This window comes from Gossypium hirsutum, chromosome D13 (genome assembly GCF_007990345.1).
Source record: "Gossypium hirsutum isolate 1008001.06 chromosome D13, Gossypium_hirsutum_v2.1, whole genome shotgun sequence".
Taxonomy (NCBI): Eukaryota; Viridiplantae; Streptophyta; class Magnoliopsida; order Malvales; family Malvaceae; genus Gossypium; species Gossypium hirsutum.
Window position 1 is genome coordinate 59,210,828 of NC_053449.1, and position 24,334 is coordinate 59,235,161.

General features: G+C 37.4%; 3 protein-coding genes across 8 annotated transcripts; 1 reads left to right on the forward strand and 2 right to left on the reverse strand.

The window, feature by feature from the left end:
• Positions 1-3,440: 3,440 nt before the first annotated feature.
• On the reverse strand, positions 3,441-5,588 carry LOC107888407 (vesicle-associated membrane protein 711). The gene is made up of 4 exons (XM_016812509.2): positions 5,168-5,588; positions 4,489-4,679; positions 3,979-4,142; positions 3,441-3,799 (listed from the first exon to the last, which is right to left on the reverse strand). The coding sequence occupies exons 1-4, from the start codon at positions 5,382-5,384 to the stop codon at positions 3,709-3,711; spliced, it is 663 nt and encodes a 220-aa protein (XP_016667998.1). The 5' UTR covers positions 5,385-5,588; the 3' UTR covers positions 3,441-3,708.
• Positions 5,589-8,407: 2,819 nt separating this feature from the next.
• Positions 8,408-15,369, reverse strand: LOC107888408 (uncharacterized). Of its 6 annotated transcripts, none has more exons than XM_041109328.1 (4): positions 14,864-15,369; positions 14,305-14,401; positions 14,088-14,199; positions 8,408-13,929 (listed from the first exon to the last, which is right to left on the reverse strand). In XM_041109328.1, exon 4 carries the CDS (start codon positions 13,195-13,197, stop codon positions 12,124-12,126), a length of 1,074 nt encoding a protein of 357 aa, XP_040965262.1. In that variant the 5' UTR covers positions 13,198-13,929; positions 14,088-14,199; positions 14,305-14,401; positions 14,864-15,369; the 3' UTR covers positions 8,408-12,123. The 6 variants fall into 6 exon arrangements, with proteins under 6 accessions (XP_040965262.1, XP_016667999.1, XP_040965261.1 ...); XM_016812510.2 differs by having other exon boundaries at positions 14,519-15,369; XM_041109327.1 differs by having other exon boundaries at positions 14,088-14,401.
• Positions 15,370-16,720: 1,351 nt separating this feature from the next.
• LOC107888409 (14 kDa proline-rich protein DC2.15) lies at positions 16,721-17,637 on the forward strand. The gene has a single exon (XM_016812512.2). It carries the CDS (start codon positions 17,074-17,076, stop codon positions 17,470-17,472), a length of 399 nt encoding a protein of 132 aa, XP_016668001.2. The 5' UTR covers positions 16,721-17,073; the 3' UTR covers positions 17,473-17,637.
• The last annotated feature ends 6,697 nt before the right edge of the window (positions 17,638-24,334 follow it).

Consider the following 24,334-nt stretch of genomic DNA (forward strand, 5'->3'; position numbering starts at 1 on the left):
ATAAGTTTTTTGTGAATTCGATTTTCAACACAACATTATTTCAATATTTTTATTATAAATTGAGCTACAAAACTTCATTTTGAACTTATAATATATAGTTTTAAAGGAAATTGAAAAATCTAGTTGAAATTATCATAATACTTGAGCCTAAAAAATGTTGAGAAAGTGTCTAAAAATGACTTGGAAGTTTGATGCGAAAATTTGTCAAAATTCTTTTTTGTTTAACTGAGAGCACTTTTACATTTTCTCTATTAGGTTAAGATCTGGATATACATGATCATGGGTCAGGTCACCCGTCTAGGTTCGAAGGCCTAATTGAAAAGTTGGAGGTTTTAAGTAAAAATATAGGACTTTGAAAAATGGGTTTAGACAAAAATTAAAGCCCATTTTTTAAACGGGAAGGGCGTTGGACAAGATTTTTTTTGCTCGAGCTTGGCTCGGCCTGAATATTATATTATAAAATAATTATATTAATTATATTAATTATCTATACTATTAATAAAGTCCATAATTGAGTTGGTGTCACAAGTCAACCGGCATCAACTTGGTTAGAGAAATTACGAAAATGTCCTTCCATAATAAAAGTAAGTTATATTACTCGAGGATTCTTTAATCTTTTTATTTTTTAAAACAAACCAATAAAAATATTCATATGATGACATTTGAACTCACATCAATTGAGTTAGTAAAAAAAAGGAAAGTTTAGGTTTTATTTCTATGTTTTATAGTCGAATTTGCCGCCTTCTTCTTTTTATAATTGGGACTCTAAGCATACAAAAATTAGAAGTTACAAAATAGAATCATTAAGTTTAGAGTTTTATCTCTTCTGTATGATAGTTTGAATATAACTGATGAACTTATTCTATGATTATCTTAGTGGGGTATAGAGAATAAAATTTTTAGCATCACTTTGGATCATGTTTCTTATAATGATGTTATGGTTTATTGTCTTAAAAATCGTTTTTGTGCGAATTGAACTCTTTTGTGTGATGATATTTTTTTTCAAGTTAGATATTGTGTATATCCATTGAAACTTATAGTTAAAGTTGATGTGGCACTTAATGATGATGTTGTTGGTAAGATTCGAAATGGACTTAAGTACTTAAAAGTTGGGAATTCGTAGAAAAAGATTTTATGATGTGACCGAAAAAAATTTTCACTTGAATGTGACCAAGAAGTTGCGTTTAGGTGTGTGTGATGAAATTCTACTTATTTGATACTTGAATTTGTTCTTTACTATAAATATGTGTTAGATTATTGGGGTATTGGGGTCAATGAGATAAAGTTTATCAAATATTTGCACTTTCTCATAAGGACCGGAGAAATATTGTTATTTTTTGTAAAATTTTTAAAGTCTTTTAAGATATGACGTGTTTTTTTTTCTGGTTCTAATTATCCAACCTAAGTTTGGAAGATTCACAAAGTCTTGGTTGATATAATTAAATGTCATCATTCTTTTTATTAACTCTAATTGTTAAGCAAATGCAAGAGAAATTTAATAAATATTGAATTACGTATGATTTGGTATTGCAATGTATTTCAATTTTAGATCTTCGCTATAAATGAAAATATATGCAAAATTGTTTTATTACAATCTATGATACTCATGTTTTGGACTTTGTACAAACCATTCTTATATTCTTGTTTGATGAGTATGTTAAGAATTCCAAGTCCACATATTCCTCTTTAGCCAAGAGTTCTAATGTTTTGGATAATGATCTTGTTGATTCTAGCTTGCAACAATCCAATGTTTATCAGGCTGATCTAAGAGGAGATTATGATGAGAGTGATGATTATAAACAATTATTTAAGTGCATCCAATACTGAGAGTAAAAAGTCATAGTTGGACCTTTATTTGGAAGAATGAGAGCTTAAGTTGAATAGTATAATAAATATACTAGATTATTGGAGCAAAAATTTAATTTGATATTATGAGCTTTCATTATTGGCTTGTGATCTTTCTGTAATTCCAATATCGACTATAGTTTATGAGTTGACTTTTAGCACGGGAAAAAAGTTATCACACATTTGAGAAGTTCATTTAAACCAAAAACAATTCAAGTCGTTGTTTGCTTTGATGATCGGATGTGAGCTAAAATATTTTCAACAGATAATTTTTTTTTCTATTGTTATAATTTTATAATATTTCAATTTGAGTATCTAGTTGTTTATTATCATTTCATATTAGGAATGAATTGTGAAGTATACGAATGATGATGATGATTCTTCGATTGTTTTCTAGGTTATTTTCTTAATTGTTGACAATTTAATTTAGTTTATGAATTATAGCTTGTTGGAAAATTAAATATATTGATTGATTAATATATATGTATATAGATATAAATATTTTGGTTGGTTGATTACATTTTGCAGATTGTTGCTCCTTCAACGTTATTTTGTTGATGTGCTACTTAGTGTTGATGTTGTTTCTATGTTGTTCTGCATTTGTTTACTGGTTGGTTGTTGTTTTTGGATTTTTGGTTGGGTTGGGTAAGTAGGATTTGGGTTTCGGGTTTTGGTAATTAAAATTCTATTATATATAAAATTATATTAAAAATAAATTAAAAATAATAATTGTAAGTTGATTAAGTCTGTTAGTCCGGTTATAGATTTCAATAACTAATAACTAATTGCTCAAATCAACCTAACCGAGCTCAAAACTGACATAATCGATCTAACCCAAATTAATCGAAACCAACTTAACTGATTGAGGTAAGTCTTCGGCATTAAGATGATAATAGAGACATAAGTCGAGACAAATGTTTCGAGGGGAAAAACTATTCAACAGAGAGAATGGTTGAGAATCAGTCGAGACATCATGGCATTTTTAGATGAGTTGGACTAGTGTCATTATGAGGACGCTACAAGAGCGTCGCAAGAATGGGTGGGGGAGAATGTCACGGGCTACGGATTGAAACCCGTGACGAATGCACACAGAACATTCCATTGATTAAATAAGACTCATTTGACCCTCTTAAAGTGACACAATTCGTGAAACATATACAGAAGTCCATCCACTTAAAGCATTGGCTGCCCAGTGAAACACTCTAGTAAAATTAAAATTATCATAATTAATATTTGTAAGCTTAAAGAATAAGATTGTACAGAGTTTAAATCCTTAAAGATTGTTGATGTAATTTAAACTGTACCGTTAGATTCAAGGGAGCTCAACTGTAAATAGAGATTTTCCTTCTCATTTATAATCATTTTATTTAAAGTTATTGAATATATTTGAGAGTATTTACTCAAACACTTGGTATGCTTAGCTTTCTTTAGGCTTTTCTACTCGTTTTTTGTTTCTTCATTTAGGAGTTTGCTTCCGCTTTATTTTGAGAGAATTTCTGTTGTAAAAATTTTCATCTTTTGTAAATTTTCTTCGTTTATGCAACTTCATGCTATCAATGAAGTGATAAAAAGGAAGACTTTTCACAAATAAGATATATATATAATGTATGTAACTTTTACATAAATTTTAATGCCATCAAGCCATGTCTTTGAAAGAACCAATTTAAAGTTACATGGAGACTCTTTCACATTGAATAAGTAAAATGTAAATACAACTCACTGCAGGGGAAGTTGAAACAGAAAGATCCCAGATATGCTACCCCCAAGCAGAGATTAAAAACCATACGAACGGAAATGGAAACAAAAGTAACGGCAAGGGAGCATGAGAGTGCGAAAGGCGTTCAAATCTCAAACCTGTTGACATCATTTTATGCAAGTAGGTAGCGTGATACCGTGGCAAACAAAAGCCAGCACAACATAAATAATAATTAGGATGAGGATTATCAGAGCACCCCTGCAACGTTTAAAGTGAGTGAGTAGAGGATAAATTCATCTATCCTAGAATCTCTTTTACACATAAAGCTAACTCTTTTATTGCAAAATTATGCTCCTCTTTAGTAAGTTCCACTTCCAAACTTAATGTAGTGCATGTAAGTATACGAAAAATGGGGGTTTAAAGTTCAGAAAGCATACGTAAGCTTGACATTTCTCCACCATACTGTGTTTCTAAGTCGGCGAGTTTGCTTTCGGAAGCGAAAGGTATTTCCTTGCATATTAGCAGTTTTATCAACCAGCAATTCCAAGCGATCACCTCTCTCTAAGACTTTGTCGATGTTCTCTATCATAACGTTTCGCACCTAGTAGAGTACCATTAGCACATTAGACCAGTATCCATAATAGGAAAATGACAAGTTGGAACAGCCCTTGAGCAAAGGCCAAAAATATGACAATTACAAGGATACCTTAACATGTTAAACGGTTGCTAAATTGATCAAAAGAAGAAATATGTATATTGTGTGATATGAGCAGCAAATTATTTCATCTTCAAAGCAGGTATAAGCTCATGCTTATGCATTCAACAGGAAATGATAAATGATTAGAAGGTGGAATAGGAAAAGGACCTGCCATTGAGAAACCAGAAGAAATAGAATACTATTACTTGACTCATGACCTGATTCCAATTTCAAAGCATTCAAAAACTACCTGACCCATTTCACCTTTTAGTCGATTTATCCTATCAGCATTAGGATCGCTCGAGTAATATTCCATTTGCTGGCTCAAAACCCTCGAAAATTCATCATTCATGCCATAAGGAAGGGCTGAAAATATTGCTCGGCCATAAGTCCTAACGAATCTCTGATGAATGTCTTCAAGAAACGCAAAAGGAATTCGCCCTGCAAACAACACATCCACCACAACCAAAACTTATTTATCATTAACACTATCTGAACCAAAAAGTTCTTAACAAAGAAGAGAAACAAAGTAATTACTGTTATAAATTCTCAATTGGATTCGTGAAAAAAATCATTGGAATGTTCTGAAGAACATGTAAATTATCGTCTCTAACTCATCATTCAATACACACACTAAAAAGGAGCTATTCATTCAAAAGCAGAAGATGAGTGATAAGTGATAGCTTCTCAGAACGGCGCTTTCAAACAAACCCTAGATTGTCAACCAAGCACAAAGGTTCAACTTCCTTCTTAATGGCTACCTTCATCTCTAATAATTTCCATTTCAATTCAGAAACAAATCAATCATAAATACTCTACAAAGCAATTGAAATTGAAAACGTAAGCCTATCGCGTTAATCTAATATCAGTTCACTTTCAGAGAAGGGAAAAGAAAAAGGTAAACTGAGATAGATAATTAATCGGCTTACTTCCGGCACTTTCATCAGCCATACAAAGAACGGTGAGTCCATCGGTGCGTTTAACGTGGAAGATGTATCGATCTTGTGAATACGAAACGTTAATGTCGTTGTCACCCGGTATCTTGTCTAGAATTTGCCTGGCGATCGCGCTGGCGTTAGTCGACGCCGCCGTGAACTCCGCCAGCATCACCGATCCACGCGCGACCAGCGCGTACAATATCGCCATCTAAAGTCGAAACTCTCCCTATATCGCTTTGACAGATGTATCTAAAAGACAGAAGCTTTTCGCTTCCTATCTAAGAATTTCCTTTCACTTCTTCAACTTTCTTTTTCTTTCTTTAATAAAACGTTCTTTTGTTAACGTGTCATGCTGCTTTGACCTGGTGGTTAAATGTTTACATTTATATCCCAACCAGCCAAGGTTCGATTTCCCTCCCAACCGAAAAATTTTTGGTTTTTATTTTTTTCATGTTGCTAATGTTTTTCGTTTTATTTAAATTTTAAATTTTTAATTAAAAATTTCTTTATTTATACAAATAAAATAATATTATTATGTTAAATATATTATTTATTAATAACTCCTTTATTTATATAAATAAAATAATAAATATATAATTATACAATGAAAATATAAGCAAAGTTTTTAAAACTAAAATGGTGGTTGAACTAATCAAACGACTTGTTTGTATGGTTCGATTAAATAAATCATTAAAAACATAAAAATAAAAAAAATCAATTCAATCTATTTTTTATCCTTCTTCTACCAGCCCATACCAATTCGTGGGTCAACCAGTCTGATACCGCTCTCTCTGAATCATACTCTTATCGGTTTAATCTGTTGAAACAACTATGACTCTAAGCCTCTACACTTCGTACATTTGGAATTTAGTCCTCCAACTTTTATTTTCAAGAATCTAATCTCTCAACTTTATGTATTTAAAAATTTGCCTTCAAATTATATATAACGACGTAATATTTTAATTGAAAAGCTAACGATATTAACTATTTGAACTAATTAATAATATTATAAAAACATAGAGACCAAATTATGTTAGAAATTAAAATATAAGTACTAGATCTCAAATTTAAACATATTAGAAGGACCAAATTAAAAATTAACCATTTTACATAAAATGAAAAAAAAACAAAGTTGGTTGGTGGGTGGGTGCCACATGTCTTGAATACCTTCATTTAATATATAGGTATTAGTATGATTCTCATGCTTCATGTTGTACTGATCATTTATTTGTGTCAATTTATAAGGTAAAAATTTAAAGGTTAAAATATTCTCTAATTTTATTTTTATTTTTATTTTTAAAGATGTAGACTCTCTATCTTTTGGATTTAAAAATTTAAGTCCAATTGCTGTCACTATTAAAATTCTTCTATTAAATTCATTGGTATGACATTTTGAAATAGGTGATTATTTGTTTGTATCAAATTATGGAGTAAAAATTTGAAGATTAAAATATGATTTAAGTCCCTATATACTTCATACATTTGAAATTTAGTATTCTTATTTTATTTTTCAAGAATTTGGTTCCTCTACTTTCAAAAATAAAAATTCAAATTCAGTTGTTACCACAGTTAAAATTCTTCAGTTAAATTTAATGGTGTGATATTTTAGAATTAAAAAAATCATTTAGTAGTGATGTAATAAAAAAATATGTTTGTTATACTCTGTAGCGAACCTTGCAAACCTTATAGTGTACATCGTAGACCTCACGATGTACTCATAAAGGAGTTTGACACGTGTCTCCCAATGGAACCAACAACGCCGCAAACCCAAAGTTAATTCGCGAAACCCAGGGCTAAATTATGAACTTTAGCTTGGCGAATTTCAAAACAATGCGTCTCCACTAAGGTTATGTTAGGGCCACATAGAGAGCTAGAGTAATTAATTGTTAGTCATCCTAAGACGTCTCATCGTAGAATGTTACATCATCGTCACTGTCAAGAGTATCAAATCAGACTTCCACATTAGTGACCTTAGGACATGTATCCAAACTTGTCCCCTACTATAAAAGGGCCATGAAAACAACTCACACTCACTCACAAAGATACTCCTTCCTAATTTCCCTAACTCTCTTAAAACCAAAATCCTTCCCCAGTCTTCACCCCACTCTCCTCTATTCAACCACCATCTTCCTCCCTTGTTCACCATCACTGGTTAACAATGTTAAAAATGCTTATGTGAATTTGTTTTTTTAAAAACACGCATTCGAACCCGTCATGTTAGAATTAATTTTTAGTTAGAATAGTGTTCTTCAAAAAATGGCTACATTATTGTAATTGATATAGTTAACAATATTAACTATTTAGACTCATTAATGATATTATAATAGTAAAAAGACCAAATTATGTAAAAAATTAAAGGATATAGGTTTAAGCCAAATTTTAGCATAATATAGGGGCCAAAATTGAAATTTGACCATTGTGTTATAATGCAAAAAAAAGTAAGGCAAACCCAAAATATGTGTTTGTATCTAAGATCCTTAAAGTATTCAAAATATATATAATTACATAACATTTTAATAAAAAAATTTAACTACATTAACTATTTGGACTAACAAATAACATTATGAAAATATACGACCTTTTGTTAGAAATTAAATTATAATTAAAGCACTTTTGTAAAGTGAAAAAAAAAGAGAGACATGGGTGGGTGCCCACGTGTCAAAAGGTATATATATAAATAGATAATCATAGAATTTTGCAAATAAATAATTTATTGATTTTTATTGTTGTTTGGTGATAAAATTTAATATCAATAATATAAGTTGAATTTTAGTATGCTTTTGTTGGATTGGAGATATGTTTATCTGTAGTTAATTTAAAAATAATGATAAAATTAAATATTGTAATGATATTATTATTATGTGAAATAAAAAAAAGTTAAACATACCGTATTGGTAATGGAGGTAAACGTTTGTCTAAAGGATCTTAATCTCTAGCTAGTGTGAGACCATGTTTAAAACCCACAATTTGGCTTCAACACTTTTTGCCCTTGGAATATGTCAGAAAGGTTCGATAAGCCATTTGCTTTCATGGTTATGGATGAGAGCACCCGCACTTGCACTCCTTGGATTACCAAGGAAGGATCCATCCGTGTTGAGTTTGTATGTACCTCTAGGAGGCGGTTTCCAATCAACTGAGATGAATGAAGGAAGGGTTTATGCTTGATAGTCGAGTTTAAAGCAAAGTATTCTGTTATGTACTTGGAGAAATATAAATTCTCAAATGACAATATTGAAGGTAAAAATTAAGTATATTCTGTGTCAAGGAAGGAAAAGTGCTGTTACTTTCATGGAAAAATAAAAGAAAGAAGAAAATAACCCAGAGAGAATAAGATGAGAGAAAGAATAACAATATTCATAACAGAAAAAAACTCCCCCCATTCTCTGCCCATGCCATTATTTGTAGAAAAATCCTCATCTGAGTGTGTGCGCCAATATTCTATGTTTGCTCATCATTAGCCCACGTGTCATTCAGTTATGAAGTCAGCATATTGCCTAGGCGAATACCTCCTGCGTGAGCTTCTTTTCAACTCTTAGTTCCTTTGGGCTATGTACTCTCCAGCAGGGCCCTCAGCAGCATTTGGGTTCAGAACAGTACCCTCCTCATCGAGATGAACCTTGTCCTCAAGGTGGAAAGCAAGGTAAAGCTGGTGCAGTTTCTCGTTATCTTCCCAAGTAGCATCGTCAATGGTCAGGCCATTCCATTGGATTAAGCACTGTCTTACGGTGGCAGACCCTCGTTGTACTTGCCTACGATCTAAGATTGCAATGGGGTACAAGTCAATAGAGCTGGTGGAATCGACCAAATCCAAAGGAGTGACTTGCTGGTCAGGGTGTCCGAGGCATTTCTTGAGCATAGACACATGAAAGACGGGATGGATACGAGCCGTAGAAGGCAGATCGAGCTCATATGCGACTGGACCAACACGTTTGAGGACCTGATATGGACCAAAATATCTGCGACCGAGCTTTGAATGGCGCTGCAACCGTATAGAAGATTGTCGATAAGGTTGCAATTTAACATATAACCAGTCCCCGACATTGAAACTGATATCTCGGCGATGTTTATCAGCATAGAACTTCATCCGAGCCTGAGCTTGGGCTAAATTTATTTTGAGCAGCTGTAAAACATGGTCTCGTTCGAGTAACTGAGCATCAACGAGAGGGTGACCGCTGTCGTCCTTAACATACCGTGCTATTGTAGGTGGAAAGCGACCATACAACACTTCAAAATGTGTCATTTGCGCAGCCGTTTGGTATGAGGTGTTGTACCAATATTCGGCCCAAGGTAAAAATAAAATCCAAGAAGTAGGGTGGTCCGAGGCATAGCAACACAAATACATTTCCAAGCATCGGTTGAGGGCCTCCGTTTGGCCGTCAGTCTATGGGTGGTATGCAGTGCTCATACTCAGTGTCGTGCCTTGGAGCCTATGTACTTCTTTCCAGAAGCTACTGTGGAAACGAGGATCACAGTCCGAGACAATCTCCGTAGGAATGCCGTGTAACCTCACTACTTCTTGCACAAAGGCAGAAGCAACTATTTGACTGGAAAAATGAGTTGGCAGACCCACAAAATGCCCATATTTTGAAAGTCGATCAACGACCACCATAACCACGGTTTTACCCTTTGAAGGTGGAAACTCGGTGATAAAGTCGATGGAAATATTTTCAAAGATGAAAATCGAAATTGGAAGAGGTTGAAGGAGGCCAGCTGGAGAAATTGTAGCAGACTTCATCTGTTGACAGATCTGGCAAGAGCGGACATCTCGATGCATATTCTTTCAATAAACATTTGTAGTAAGGCGATGAAACGTACGGGTGATGCCTGAGTGGCCGCCAACAGGGGACAAATGGAACTCCGTTAATAGACTAGTGCGAAGTGGAGAATCAGAAGGTAGCACCAGTCGAGAGTTAAAGAACAGTAGCTTGTCTTTGAACAAAAATCCCGGTAGAGAAGTTGGATCAGTGGCTAGACGTTGCTGCAAAGCAAGCAACTCAGGATGCACAGCATTGGCCTCTCGGAGCTGATCAACTATAGAAAACTGAACATGAGAAAGGGCCAAGAATTGGGTAGCAGAAATTCTAGGCATCTGCTGCGGTGTTGATTCGGCCTGAACGGTAAACGATGTCGAAGTCATAGCCAATCAATTTGCCCAACCACTTCTGTTGATCCGGTGTTTGAATTACCTGAGAGGTAAGACTCTTTAATGATTGCTGATCAGTAATAATCGTAAATCGGTTACCCAAAAGGTACTGCCGCCATTTAGAAACGGCTTGCGTAATAGCATACATCTCCTTTTGATATGTGGAGGATTGTTGCAATCGAGGCTGAGTTGGTGGCTGTAATATGCAATAGGGTAACCACCTTGTGAAATGATGGCACCGATGCCAGTACCCGAAGCATCTGTTTCCACCACAAATGGTTTGCTGAAATCAGGTAATGTAAGAATAGGGGCTTCACTAAGTAGCTGTTTCAAATGCTCAAAGGCCGTGTGGGCTAAGGGAGTCCATTGGAAGGCATCTGTTCGCAGCAGGTCAGTCAAGGGACCGGCAATGGCCGGGAAGTGAAGGATAAAGCGGCGGTAATACCCGGCCAAGCCGAGAAAACTGCGGACAGCCTTGACGGTGCGGGGAATAGGCCACAACTGGATGGCTTTAATTTTATCAGGATCCACCTGAGCTCCTTGTTGAGAAACAATATGTCCTAAATACCCTATGCATGTATGACCAAATAGACATTTAGAACGTTTCGCCACTAACTGGTGTTCGCGGAGGAGATGAAAAACAACCTGGATATGTTCTAAATGGGTTTCCCAATCCGGACTATAGATCAAAATGTCGTCAAAGAAAACCAACACAAACTTGCGGAGGTACGGACGAAAAACTGAATTCATAAGACTTTGAAATGTAGATGGCGAGTTTGTGAGCCCAAACGGCATGACGAGGAACTCATAATGCCCGTCGTGAGTCCTAAAGGCAGTCTTGCTTTCATCCCCGGCCTTAACTCGAATTTGATGGAATCCAGCCAACAAATCGAGTTTGGAGAAATACATAGCCCCATGAAGTTCATCGAATAATTCATCGATGGACGGAATCAGAAATCAGTCTTTGATAGTCACAGCATTGAGGGCTCGGTAATCAACCAAAAGTGCCACGAGCCATCTTTCTTGCGTACCAGCAACACTGGTGAGGAAAAAGGACTTGTACTTGGTTGGATGATACCATCAACCAGCATTTCTGAAACCAACCGCTCGATTTTCTGTTTCTGAAAATGTGGATATCGATAAGGCTTAACGTTCACCGGACCACAATTTGGGGCTAGATGAATCGCGTGATCACAGTCTCGCATCGGAGGTAATCCCATTAGTTTGGAAAACACGTCAACAAACTCAGTCAATAAGGGCTCAATTTCAGGGACCACAATTTTAGATGGAGAATTAGGCTCAGAAACGAGATCTAACCTGAAAAATTTAGCCACAGAATTATTGTGAGTCAAGCGGTGAAGCCCATTGAACTGTATAGGTTGAACAGCGGGAGCCCCATCTCCCGTCCATCGAACCTTCTGACCGGCATAAGAGAACTAAAAAATTGATGAAAAGTAATCGGTAAGTACTGGTCCCAACGTCGCTAACCACTCTACTCCCAATACCATGTCCCATCCTTTAATAGGAAGAACGAAGAAATCAACGAGGATTTCTTGATTTTGGATAACCACAGGGACTTGTCGAACGATGCCATCGCAAGGAGGCGTTCACCACTACCTACCAAAACAGAAAAGTTGGGAGTGGTAGTAACTGTCAAATTTAAATAAGAGGCGACGCGTGTCTGAACGAAGTTATGAGTGCTACTGCCATCTAATAACACTTGGACAGGTTTCCCAAACACTGTTCCTTGAAACCTGAGTGTCGAAACAGAGCAGCCTCCGGCCAGGGCATTGTACGATATAGCTTACTGCAGGGGAGAAGATGGATCTACGGAAGATAATTCAGGATCGGGACCGTGAGGAGGAGGAAGCAACAAAGGGTTGTTAACTTCAGTGGGCTCTGAATCATTTTCAAGCAATAAAAGTTGAGGTTTAGACTTGCATTTATGGTCCCAGGAATATTTCTCATCACAGTGATAGCACAAGCCTTTGGATCGGCGTTGGGCGGCCTCCGATGGGGTAAGACGGCGAATGGGTAAAGTGGCTGTAGATTGGGTTGTAGGAGGTTGCGAGGCGGTGGGGTGAACTTTGGGGTTAAAGGAAGGTGTTGGAAGGAGAGGCTTAGTGGTGCCGAGGGTTGGAACGGGTCTAGCAGGGGATTTCTCCAGGATAATACGTCTCTCATAAAGTTGGGCCAGCTGCATAGCGTCATCCAATGTGGTGGGCCGATGGATGAGCACGGAATGCTTGATGTCAGATCGTAGCCCAGAAATAAAACACTGGACTAGGAAGTGAGCCGGCAAACAGATAGCGCGATTAGTAACCGCCTCAAACTCAGAGCGATAGGCATCCACCGAAGTCGTTTGATGCAATTTAGCGAGGAGGCCTTCTGGTTCTTCTAAATCACGAGAACCGAAACGAGCGAGGAGCGACGCTGAGAACGCGTGCCAACCAGCAAGCTGACGGTTGCAAAACATCCAATCATACCAATCAGAAGCAGCCTCGTCGAAGTAAAAGGAGGCGATAGTGACGCGGTCCTCATCTTTGATGTTGTAAAAAGTGAAGTAGCGATCAGCTTGCATAAGCCAACGGTCCGGGTTGATACCGGAGAACCGAGCCAGTTGTACGGATGCTGGTTTATGTTGTCCCAACGAATTTTGAGAAGCCGAAAATGGAGAAGGTGCAGGACTTGAAGACTGAGAAGAAGTGCGTTGACTGACCAATTCACGGAGCAAGGCTTTTTGCTCATCGAAAGAGGTAACCAGGAGATCAAAGTCCCGACGGAGAGCATTCTGGGAATCTGAAAGCGAACTTTGGGACTCGGTCAAGGATTTGATGTTGTCGTCTAAAACGCGAAGCCGGGTCTGATGCTCTACCATATTTGTAGAGACTCAATGAAAGCACCAATGTTATGTACTTGGAGAAATATAAATTCTCAAATGACAATGTTGAAGGTAAAAATTGAGTATATTCTGTGTCAAGGAAGGAAAAGTGCTGTTACTTTCATGGAAAAATAAAAGAAAGAAGAAAATAACCCAGAGAGAATAAGATGAGAGAAAGAATAACAATATTCATAACAGAAAAAAACTCCCCCCCATTTCTCTGCCCATGCCATTATTTGTAGAAAAATCCTCATCTGAGTGTGTGCGCCAATATTCTATGTTTGCTCATCATTAGCCCACGTGTCATTCAGTTATGAAGCCAGCATATTGCCTAGGCGAATACCTCCTGCGTGAGCTTCTTCTCAACTCTTGGTTCCTTTGGGTTGTGTACTCTCCAGAAGGGCCCTTAGCAGCATTTGGGTTCAGAACATATTCCCTAGCTTCTTCAATGGCCCGTCTAGTAAGTCCATCCATTTGTTGATTGTTCCCAAAGATTAAGGCATTACGCTAAAGCCAAATTTCCCATAATGTGTATGCGAAAATGGTGGACTATGGGAGTTTGAGACTAGGGAACCAGGTTCTTGAACTTAGAGTAGCAAATAGCCACTTCTCCCTGGTCTCGAACGAATACGTGACTAAATTTACAAATATTCAAGGCTAAATATAAATTTTGGCAAATCAGAAGTGATACTTAGCCACAAATGTCACCCAAAATTCAAGAGGATGTTCCTGCAAGCACAAACCACAACAAAAGGAAGCAAATACCTAGGATTTGATATTAGTATTCAAAACAATAGAAGCAAATTCTTCCAACCCCTCCTGAATAAGATGGAATCAAGACTATCATAATGGAAGGCGAAGCTATTGGGCCAGAAAGGAAAACTTACCCTTATCAAGTTGGCTCTTTCTACCCTACCAATTATCATTTATCTTGCTTCCAGGCCTCGAAAAGTGTATGGGGGAGAGGACAAATGAATGAGGAAAATTCAATTGGGATCGCTTGTGCAATGAAAACACATAAGGTGGGTTAGGGATCAAGAAAATAGATGTCATAAATAGAGCACTACTTGCAAGACAAGCATGGAGTTGGTTGATCGAAGAAACCTTAGTTAAGAAATATTGTAATAGAGATGGCTTCCTCCAGTGCCAAGCCAAACTAGGGAGAAATATCCTCGACGTCAATGAGTTAGCACAACAAGGCCTAATATGGAAAAGAAAGAATAGAACAATAGATGGAGTGAGGTGAGATCTTTCTTTGAAGGAACCAATATTCCAATGGAAATTCTGCTCTAGTGGAGAGTTTTTTTGTGAAACCGACCTATCTTGAAGAATTTAACAATAGGCATAAAAGAAGTCAAACCCACAACATTATGCAGATACTAAGAGAAATTTGGAATTCGCTGTGGACTACCAAATTATCATTCAAAATAACCATTCTCCCCTGGAAAATTCTCAATAATACAGGCAGAAATCCACAAAAGGATTGAAACAATGGACCCAAAATACCCCTTATGCCATTTAGAAAGAGAGGATACAGACCACTTATTCCACAACTGCACTTTTGTGAGGGCAGTTTGGTTTGGATCACCCTTAAGATTGCGCACATTTTATCTAAATAAAGGCTTAACCTAAGAATGGATAAGCATAAACATAGAAAACATACAAAAGGGAATGGAAGAAGGAGCCATGATGTTCACACCACTATGGCCACTACCCCATGGAACATTTGGGTCCATAGGAATAAAGTTGCATTTGAAGGAGAATCCTCTAATCCAAGTGCAATTATTAGCCTAGCCACCAAGGCAACGCATGACACCTTTAGGGCATTCTTGAGTAGGAACCCCCAGAGGAGAAGAAGAGGAGAGCAACAGGAGTTAGATCAGCTTCAAGTCACAACGTTTTCATCAGATGGTGTAGAAGGAACTCTTTGGTAAGTATTGTTATCCTTATAATGACACATAACTTTAAAACAAAGAAAATTGTGCGAGAAAGATTTAATCAAAGTCATGGTGTCATTCGGAAGTTACTGGTAATAATCTGATGCACTCTAACATCTGTTAGCCAACACAGCATAACCTTGACCCTCATTAGGACGAAAGATAAATTAGTGAGCCAAGTCCTCGAAGGTAAGTTGAACAAGGTAAACTGGGAAACCAAGCCAATATTAGATTACCTCTTAGTTCTCAAAAAGCTTTTTCATTACATTGGTTTCTGTAATGAAAACCATGATGCACTTAAATGGACTTCCAAGGAAGCATTGAGAAGCCTTGGAAACCCATGATTTTGTCACGTTTTTTCCGTTATATAAAACAAAAAAAAAAACTGTTGTAATTAAGGGATTAAAGGAGACTCTATACCTTGCAATTTTTACCTATTTTGCATAACTAGATAGTAGTCATTAAGCAAAGTTCTAACAAAGCAATGATGAAGGAATTAATAATTTAGGCAAAAAAACAATAGTTGACAAAGTGGGATATACAAACAATTTACTAACATATACATGAACATATGCAAAAATAATGGTGGAAAGATAGGTAAAAGTTGAAACAACTAGATTATATTAAGAGTTTAAATTTATTTAAATATGTAGATTTTAAAAGTTAACTTTCAACAAAAATATTGGGGTTATCTAAACTTGTTGATACCAATAATCAACAAGAAAAGGAAACAAATGGGGGTGATGGAATGGTTCACCCAGTGTGGGTAGAAAGCTGTTAATAGGAAGAGAGAGAGAAGGTTTTTCGGGATACCCTCTTTATGAGGTGAATGGGCTTTTGTTTGAGAAATTGGTAGTGTCACGTGGGAATATCTCATAAGTAGGTGAGTTATCTCATTGCTCCGTAATAAGAACGGCAATGTGACTTATTAGAGCTACGATGTAATGTTGTAAGGTAATCTTGTGATATGTGATGGTTATCTTGTCGTCATCAAAGAGTCTTGAGAAGTGAAACTAGGTGGTAAAAATGGAGGTGTACATACCACTTAGTAAAGATACCTCGTGACCAAAGTATGCGGGGAGGTGGTACAACAAAATTAAAACTCAATCAGCTGAAAGCGGTGGGTTAACATACATTAATCACGCATGGTGGCATGGAAGGATCGATATGGCAAGCATGACCACACCACCATTTCCATATATATCATGGTCCGGCAGTGAGATTTCATAGCATGTGAGCTGAGCTGCAATAAGAGAACTCTTATTGCCATCAATAATTGTACAAAAATTATGAACCAATACAGGACAGATAACAGCACAAGTAGACAAAAATCCTTCATGTTTATTGTCACCACACTCAAGGAGCTGGAACTCATGCAATGCATTGGGTGAGAAAAAACACGTCACATTTTGCTTTTTGCTTACAATCACCAATTTGTCTAAATTAATAACCATCACAATTCACAACAATACAAGCTGGCATAATTACATCTATGATCATTCTTGGCTGCTTCACCCACTTGGAAAAGCATGCATGTAGCAACTAATATATATATATATATATAGAGAGAGAGAGAGAGAGAAAGAAAATTACAGTAGCGGGGCCATGGATGGTTAACTTTACAACAGCATGCTTTTCATTTTGAGTGAGGTACGGTGAATCTTCTTGAACTCAAATAGGAAATGTTGCTTAATAAAGAAAGAAGAAAGAAAAAGGATACTTAACAAGTTTCCTTCCTAGATGCTTACAAAAGCCCAACCACTGCATTATCATCCATTCACATGCATTTTTCACTCTCTTCCACTCAATCAAATCCCAGCTCAGCAACCTCACAAAATTTTTCTTTAAAAAACCCGTCTTTCTGGTTCTAAACTCACCCCATCCATCTCTTTTGCATATACCTTCAGTCACTAAGCAATAGCAGCCACTACTGCAAATGGCTTCCAACAAAACCTGTGCTGTCCTTACAGTTTTCTCTCTTCTTCTTTTCAACTTATCATTCACCAATGCTTGCCATTCATGCAAGCCACCAAAGCCCATTCCACCACCTGCTGCATGCCCTCCACCACCAGCAAAGCCTGCTTCTTGCCCTAAGGACACATTGAAGCTAGGTGTTTGTGCTGACCTGCTTGGACTGGTAAACATAGTGGTGGGAGCACCTCCTTCGAGCAAATGCTGTGCTTTGCTCCAAGGCTTGGCTGATTTAGAGGCTGCCCTTTGCCTTTGCACCGCCATTAAAGCCAATGTGCTTGGGGCCAACCTCAACATCCCTATTACCCTTAGCTTACTCCTTAGTGCATGTCAGAAGGAAATCCCTCCAGGCTTCAAATGTTGATATTTTTTTTTAAGAAGCACAATCAGTTGTTGATGTTGGCTAATGGCTAAGTTTGCTCTACTTTAAATTTATATTATGGTGCTGCAAATCAATGTGTCCTTGCTTTTAATTAGTGTATTTTGATGTTGGAATAGGACTATTTATCTATGATGTTTGCATTGCAAAGAGCTTGGCATTGTGTGATGATATTTGTTCAAATAAGTAGGCATGTGGGTTAACATTTAACTCCGCCTACTGCAATGTTATTTTATTGTAAGGTTGTTAATGTTAAGTTTATGATTTGATTAACAAAATTTTCAAATCAGCAGTATACCCTGTTTCTCACCCCAACAACAACACATATCTCTCTCAACCATCCATCAGTTTAATGCTTATAATCAAAACGTAACTTTCCCCTTTAATCAAAATCATTACACCAAATTATTATTTGGTACTTTATATTCGATTTCAAATAAACATAGAATCCAAACCAACAATTCAACTTTAAACTCAACCTTTCTTTAATTTGCATAAAATACCAAAAAGAAAGAAAGAAGAGTAGAAAGTGTTAGTAGTATAGCTAGGTGAAATCAAGCTGAAGACATTGCCTCATTGCTTATAGTTTTTTAATGTGGAGGTAAATGGTTGCGTCTTCATCTCTTTCAAATTCGACATTGAGTAACGAAATATAATTAATGACTAGCGTGCATCTTTTTTCCTCGATTTATTCGTATAATAATAAATTTAGTTCTCGATATTTATATATTCTAATTTTAAAAAGTTTGAAGGATTTTGTTTTAAAAATCTAAAAAAGAAATATTTAAAATTATCAGTTTGTCATTAATTTTTTTAAAAACTAAAATAAATTTGATACTCAAATTTATTATTATACCAATTAAAGTAAAATAAACTCACGAAAAACTAAATGAAAATATATATAAATCACAACTAATAATAAAAGGATTGTCAATACTTGTTTGAGTCTTAGCTCGATTGGTATGAGTATTGTTGTTAATGTAGGAGGATGTGGGTTCGAGTGCGCTGAAGCACATTATCCTCCTATTTATGAATTAGGAGGCTATGGGTAGTATATTTAATATTCTTAATCAGGGTGGCACCAGAGGGGTATAATATTATGATTTAATCTTACAATGAAAATTTTGCTCCCATAAAATTTCTAATTTAATTTCAACCGGTCCAAAAAACTTAATCTAATCTATTTACCTATTTAAATTTTCATGTGTTCTAAATACATAGTGTTGCGGAAAGGATCGATTCGAGAACTCCGATATGACTACAAGTAAATTGACCGGAACGAAAAAATAAAGTGAACACAAGGATTTACGTGGTTCGGCTTTAATGCCTACGTCCACGGGCAGAGGCGAAAAGAAATTTCACTATAACAAGATGAAGATTACAAGTGTTTTACACTCAAGACACAACCCGAGAACCTCACAACTCTCAACCCCTATAGAAAACCCGAAAGCTAAAATCCTAGCTTTCAAAGAACAAGCTTTGCTCTCTCTTGGTTTGGGATGATCAATATGGCTAATGAACCTCTCTATTTATAAGAGAGTTCAAGGACATAATTGTCCAAAACTTTGGCAAAGATTTGTGGTTGAAAATGGACACCAACAACCATCCACTAATCCACTACCACCAACAACCCACTACCAACAACAACAATCCACTACCAATTTTAAGCCATTTCTTAACAAATCTCCACCTTGGCTTGAAATTTACCAAGCTGAACATCATAGTGAATTCCTCGAACTGGATCACCTCTTCCAAACGCCTCTCTGGCGCTAATCAATCCCGAATACCTATCAAGTCCAAGCAATGCTTGAACTTATATGCAGGGATCACCTTAGTTAACATATCTGCAGGATTCTTCTCGGTAGCAACCTTGCTGATAACAATGTCACCTTGCGTAACATGTTCCCGAACAAAATGATATCTGACATCAATGTGTTTGGTCCGTTCATGAAACATCTGATTTTTAGTCAGATGTATGGCACTCTGGCTATCGCAAAATACAACAGTGAAATCCTGTTGTAAACCCAAACTGCTTACTAGACCTTTCATCCACAATGCTTCTTTCACTGCTTCTGCTAACGCCATATATTCCGCCTCAGTCGTAGATAAGGCTACGGTAGACTGTAACACAGCTTTCCAACTAATGGCTCCTCCAGAATAAGTGAAAACATAACCCGTCAGAGATCTTCTTTTGTCCAGATCTCCAGCATAATCAGAGTCCACATAGCCCGTGACACTGCTAGTGCAGTCACTCTGATCATATACCAAGCATAAATCTGCAGAACCTCTCAAGTACCTGAGAATCCATTTCACGGCCTGCCAGTGTTCCTTGCCAGGACAACTCATGTATCTGCTGACCACACTAACTGCATGTGAAATGTCTGGACGAGTGCAAACCATTGCATACATCACGCTTCCAACTGCACTCGAGTATGGAATGTGAGACATTTGCTGCTTTTCTTCATCAGATTGTGGTGACAACTCTGCAGAGAGTTTGAAATGTGGTGCCAACGGAGTACTCACAGTTTTCGCTTTATCCATGCCGAAGCGTTGAAGAACCTTTTCAATGTAGTTCTTCTGCGACACACGAAGCTTGCCCGCCTTGCGATCTCTGTGAATATCCATGCCCAAAATTTTCTTGGCAGCACCCAGATCCTTCATCTCGAACTCACCACTCAACTGCGACTTTAACTTGTTGATTTCCGACATGTTTTTGGAAGCAATTAACATGTCATCAACATACAGCAACAAATAAATGTGCGAACCATCTGAGAGCTTCCGATGATAGACACAAGCATCATAGTCACATCTTGTGTAACCATGCTGAATCATGAAGCTATCAAACCGCTTGTACCACTGCCTTGGGGATTGTTTCAATCCATATAAAGACTTCTTTAATAGACAGACATGGTCTTCTTTACCAGGAACTGTAAAACCCTCTGGTTGACGCATGTAGATTGTTTCCTCGAGCTCACCATGCAAGAACGCCGTTTTTACGTCAAGCTGCTCAAGTTCTAGATCAGACTTGGCCACCATGGCAAGTAATACACGAATGGAAGAATGCTTTACGACTGGGGAGAAAACTTCATTGTAGTCAATCCCCTCTTTCTGAGTGAAGCCTTTAGCAACCAATCGTGCCTTGAATCTAGTTGCTTCAACCCCTAGGATGCCTTCCTTTTTCTTGAAGACCCATTTGCAACCAACTATCTTCTGGTTACTTGGCGGCTTAACCAACTCCCAAGTATGGTTCTTGTGAAGAGATTCTATCTCCTCACTCATAGCAATTGCCCACTGTGCCGACTCATCACACGTGACAGCCTCATTATAACTGGAAGGTTCTATACCAATGGACTCCGCCACACTGAGCGCGAAAGACACCAGATTAGCGTAACGCGGATTTGGTTTGATTTGTCTCTTCGTTCTTCCAGTGGCAATGCTATATGGTTTTTCTTGAGGTGACTCATCTTCATCGGAATCTTGCACCTCAACTTGATCATCCTGGACTGAAGTACCTTCCGTAGGAATTGGAGCGTCCACCTGACACTCCACCTGCTTCTCAACACCGTGATCTCCCATTCTATCTGACTCCTCCTTTTCCCGGGAATTTGTGGTGGATCGAAGCATGGATGACTCATCAAAAGTCACATCTCTGCTGATGATGAACTTGGACGAAACCGGATCAGGACACCACAACCTGTATCCTTTCACCCCTTGGCCGTATCCAAGAAATATGCATTTCTTCGCCCTCGGTTTGAGTTTTCCCTCATTTACATGAGCATACGCAGGGCAGCCAAACACTCTTAAACCAGAGTAATCAGCAGGAGAACCAGACCATACTTCCTCAGGAGTCTTCAGCTCAATAGCTGTTGACGGAGATCTGTTAACCAAATAACAAGCAGTATTAACAGCTTCAGCCCAAAATTCTTCACCGAGCCCAGCATTTGATCGCATGCAACGAGCTCGCTCCAAGAGAGTTCTATTCATGCGTTCTGCAACTCCATTTTGTTGTGGTGTTCGACGAACAGTGCGGTGTCTCACTATTCCTTCATTTTTGCAGAACTCATTGAATTCACCTGAGCAAAACTCCAAGCCATTATCCGTCCGGAATCGCTTGATCTTCTTTCCTGTTTGATTTTCGATCAAAGCTTTAAATTGCTTGAAGTTGATGAGAACCTCATACTTGCTCTTCAGAAAATACACCCAAACCTTTCTCGAGTAATCATCGATAAAGGTAAGCAGATATCTGTAACCACCTTTAGAAATTGTCGGAGAAGGCCCCCAAAGGTCAGAATGGAAGTAATCCACTGTGCCTTTTGTCTTGTGAATCCCAGTGCTGAACTTTACCCGAGTCTGCTTACCGAAGACGCAGTGCTCACAGAAATTCAACTTTCCTGTACACTGCCCAGACAATAATCCTCGTTTGCTTAGCACCGATAAGCCTCTCTCGCTCATATGCCCGAGCCGCATATGCCATAACTTCGTGGTGTCAGAATCTAGATCATCTGATGATGACACTCCCGCAACACCTGTAACCGAGGAACCATCGAGGAAGTAAAGGCCCCGCTCCAAATTACCACGTATCACAGTCAAAGCACCCGAGAATACCTTGAGAACTCCACCTTCAGCAGAGTACCGAAAGCCTTTCTTGTCCAACGTACTCAAAGAGATCAAATTTTTCTTCATTTCTGGAATGTGCCGAACATCAGTTAGAGTTCTAACAATACCGTCAAACATCTTTATACGAACTGTGCCAATCCCCATGACTTGACATGCGTGGTCATTTCCCATTAGTACTGAACCAGAATGCTTCTCGTATGTTGAGAATGCATCTTTCGAAGTACTTATATGAAATGTAGCTCCCGTATCAAGAATCCATCTCCCACCAGCGTAAGAGTCGGATACTGCAAGAACGATCTCGGCATCACTTGAAGAATCTGCATCAGCTACATTCGCACGATCATTTTGTTGCTCCTGTGATTCTGATTTCTCCTTCCTTTTCGGACAATCTACCTTCATGTGCCCGTACTTCTTACAGTAGTAGCACTGTATTCTCTTCTTGGACTGCGATCTAGGATGGCTTTTACTTGAACTTCCACCCTTTGCCTTGGATCTTCCTCGAGCAACCAAGCCTTCGCCTTCATTGTTTTCGACCACCTTACCAGTGATTTTCTTCCTCAACTCACTGGAACTTAAGGCATTTTTCACCTCCTCTAGAGTCAGGTCATCACGACCGTACATCATTGTATCAACAAAATTCTCATACGAGGGAGGCAAAGAACACAAAACAATTATTGCTTGGTCCTCATCATCGATTTTGTTATCGATATTATTCAAATCCATGATAATGGAATTGAATTTATCCAGGTGCTGGGAAACAGGTGTACCTTCCTCCATCTTCAGGGCATAGAGTCTTTGCTTGAGGTAGAGCCGGTTCGTCAATGACTTTGTCATGTACTTGCTCTCTAACCGGAGCCACAAACCGGACGCGGTTTTCTCATCCGCTACTTCTCGTAGCACTTCATCTCCTAGACATAGCAGAATAGCACTATGTGCTCTTTCTAGCATGTCATCCTTTTGCTCTTCCGAAAGCGTGCTTGGTAATTTATCTTTACCAGACAATGCTTTTAGCAATCCTTGTTGAACCAGCACTGCCCGCATCTTGATGCGCCATAAACTGAAACTATTTTTCCCGGTAAATTTCTCGACATCATACTTAGTCGATGAAACACTTGTAGCCATAATTTGGAACCTTTGAATGAATGATAATATTTTCTTCCTGATGTGAAAGATCAGACAAAGCTGCAGTCACAGGGCAATTCAGAAAATATTATCACTCCTTCAACTACGCTCTGATACCAATTTGTTGCGGAAAGGATCGATTCGAGAACTCCGATATGACTACAAGTAAATTGACCGGAACGAAAAAATAAAGTGAACACAAGGATTTACGTGGTTCGGCTTTAATGCCTACGTCCACGGGCAGAGGCGAAAAGAAATTTCACTATAACAAGATGAAGATTACAAGTGTTTTACACTCAAGACACAACCCGAGAACCTCACAACTCTCAACCCCTATAGAAAACCCGAAAGCTAAAATCCTAGCTTTCAAAGAACAAGCTTTGCTCTCTCTTGGTTTGGGATGATCAATATGGCTAATGAACCTCTCTATTTATAAGAGAGTTCAAGGACATAATTGTCCAAAACTTTGGCAAAGATTTGTGGTTGAAAATGGACACCAACAACCATCCACTAATCCACTACCACCAACAACCCACTACCAACAACAACAATCCACTACCAATTTTAAGCCATTTCTTAACACATAGTTTCCTTTCATGTGATAAAATTTCTAGTACTTGCCTTTTCATGTTTCTATTTATCCTTTTATTTTAAATAATAACTAATGTTAATCTAATTTATTATGATGATGTTTTTGTCTTTTCATATTTTTATATAATCTTTAAATAAAACAACTAAAAATAATACATCTAAGGACCGAAGCTATGTTAACAATATTTAATTACAAATTCTTTATCACTCTACAAATAATAATTGCTTAATAAATTTTAAAAGAAAATACTGTTTTACATGAAATGTTTTCTTTCACTCACATTGTGAGTGTGACATAATCTTGTATGTTTTTTTTTAATTAGAAAAATTATAAAATTTATTGATATATTATTAAAAATATAAAGGAATTATAAAAATATTTTAGAAATTTTAGAAAAAGTGTTAAAAATTATTTTTTTTAAAATCCCATAAAATTTTATAGAAATTTATATAACAATTATTAAGATGATAAAAAAATTATAAAATTATTGAAAATATAAAATTTGTAAAAAATTTA

Bases quoted from the DNA above. Each gene is read 5' to 3' on its own strand.
- LOC107888409 (XM_016812512.2), top strand. From the start codon at position 17,074: ATGGCTTCCAACAAAACCTGTGCTGTCCTTACAGTTTTCTCTCTTCTT.
- LOC107888408 (XM_041109328.1), bottom strand. From the start codon at position 13,197: ATGGTAGAGCATCAGACCCGGCTTCGCGTTTTAGACGACAACATCAAA.
- LOC107888407 (XM_016812509.2), bottom strand. From the start codon at position 5,384: ATGGCGATATTGTACGCGCTGGTCGCGCGTGGATCGGTGATGCTGGCG. The intron at 4,680-5,167 runs GTAAGCCGATTA...TGTTGTTTGCAG, and splicing joins GGCTGATGAAAGTGCCGGAA to GGCGAATTCCTTTTGCGTTT. The intron at 4,143-4,488 runs GTAGTTTTTGAA...GTACTCTACTAG, and splicing joins TAAAAGGTGAAATGGGTCAG to GTGCGAAACGTTATGATAGA.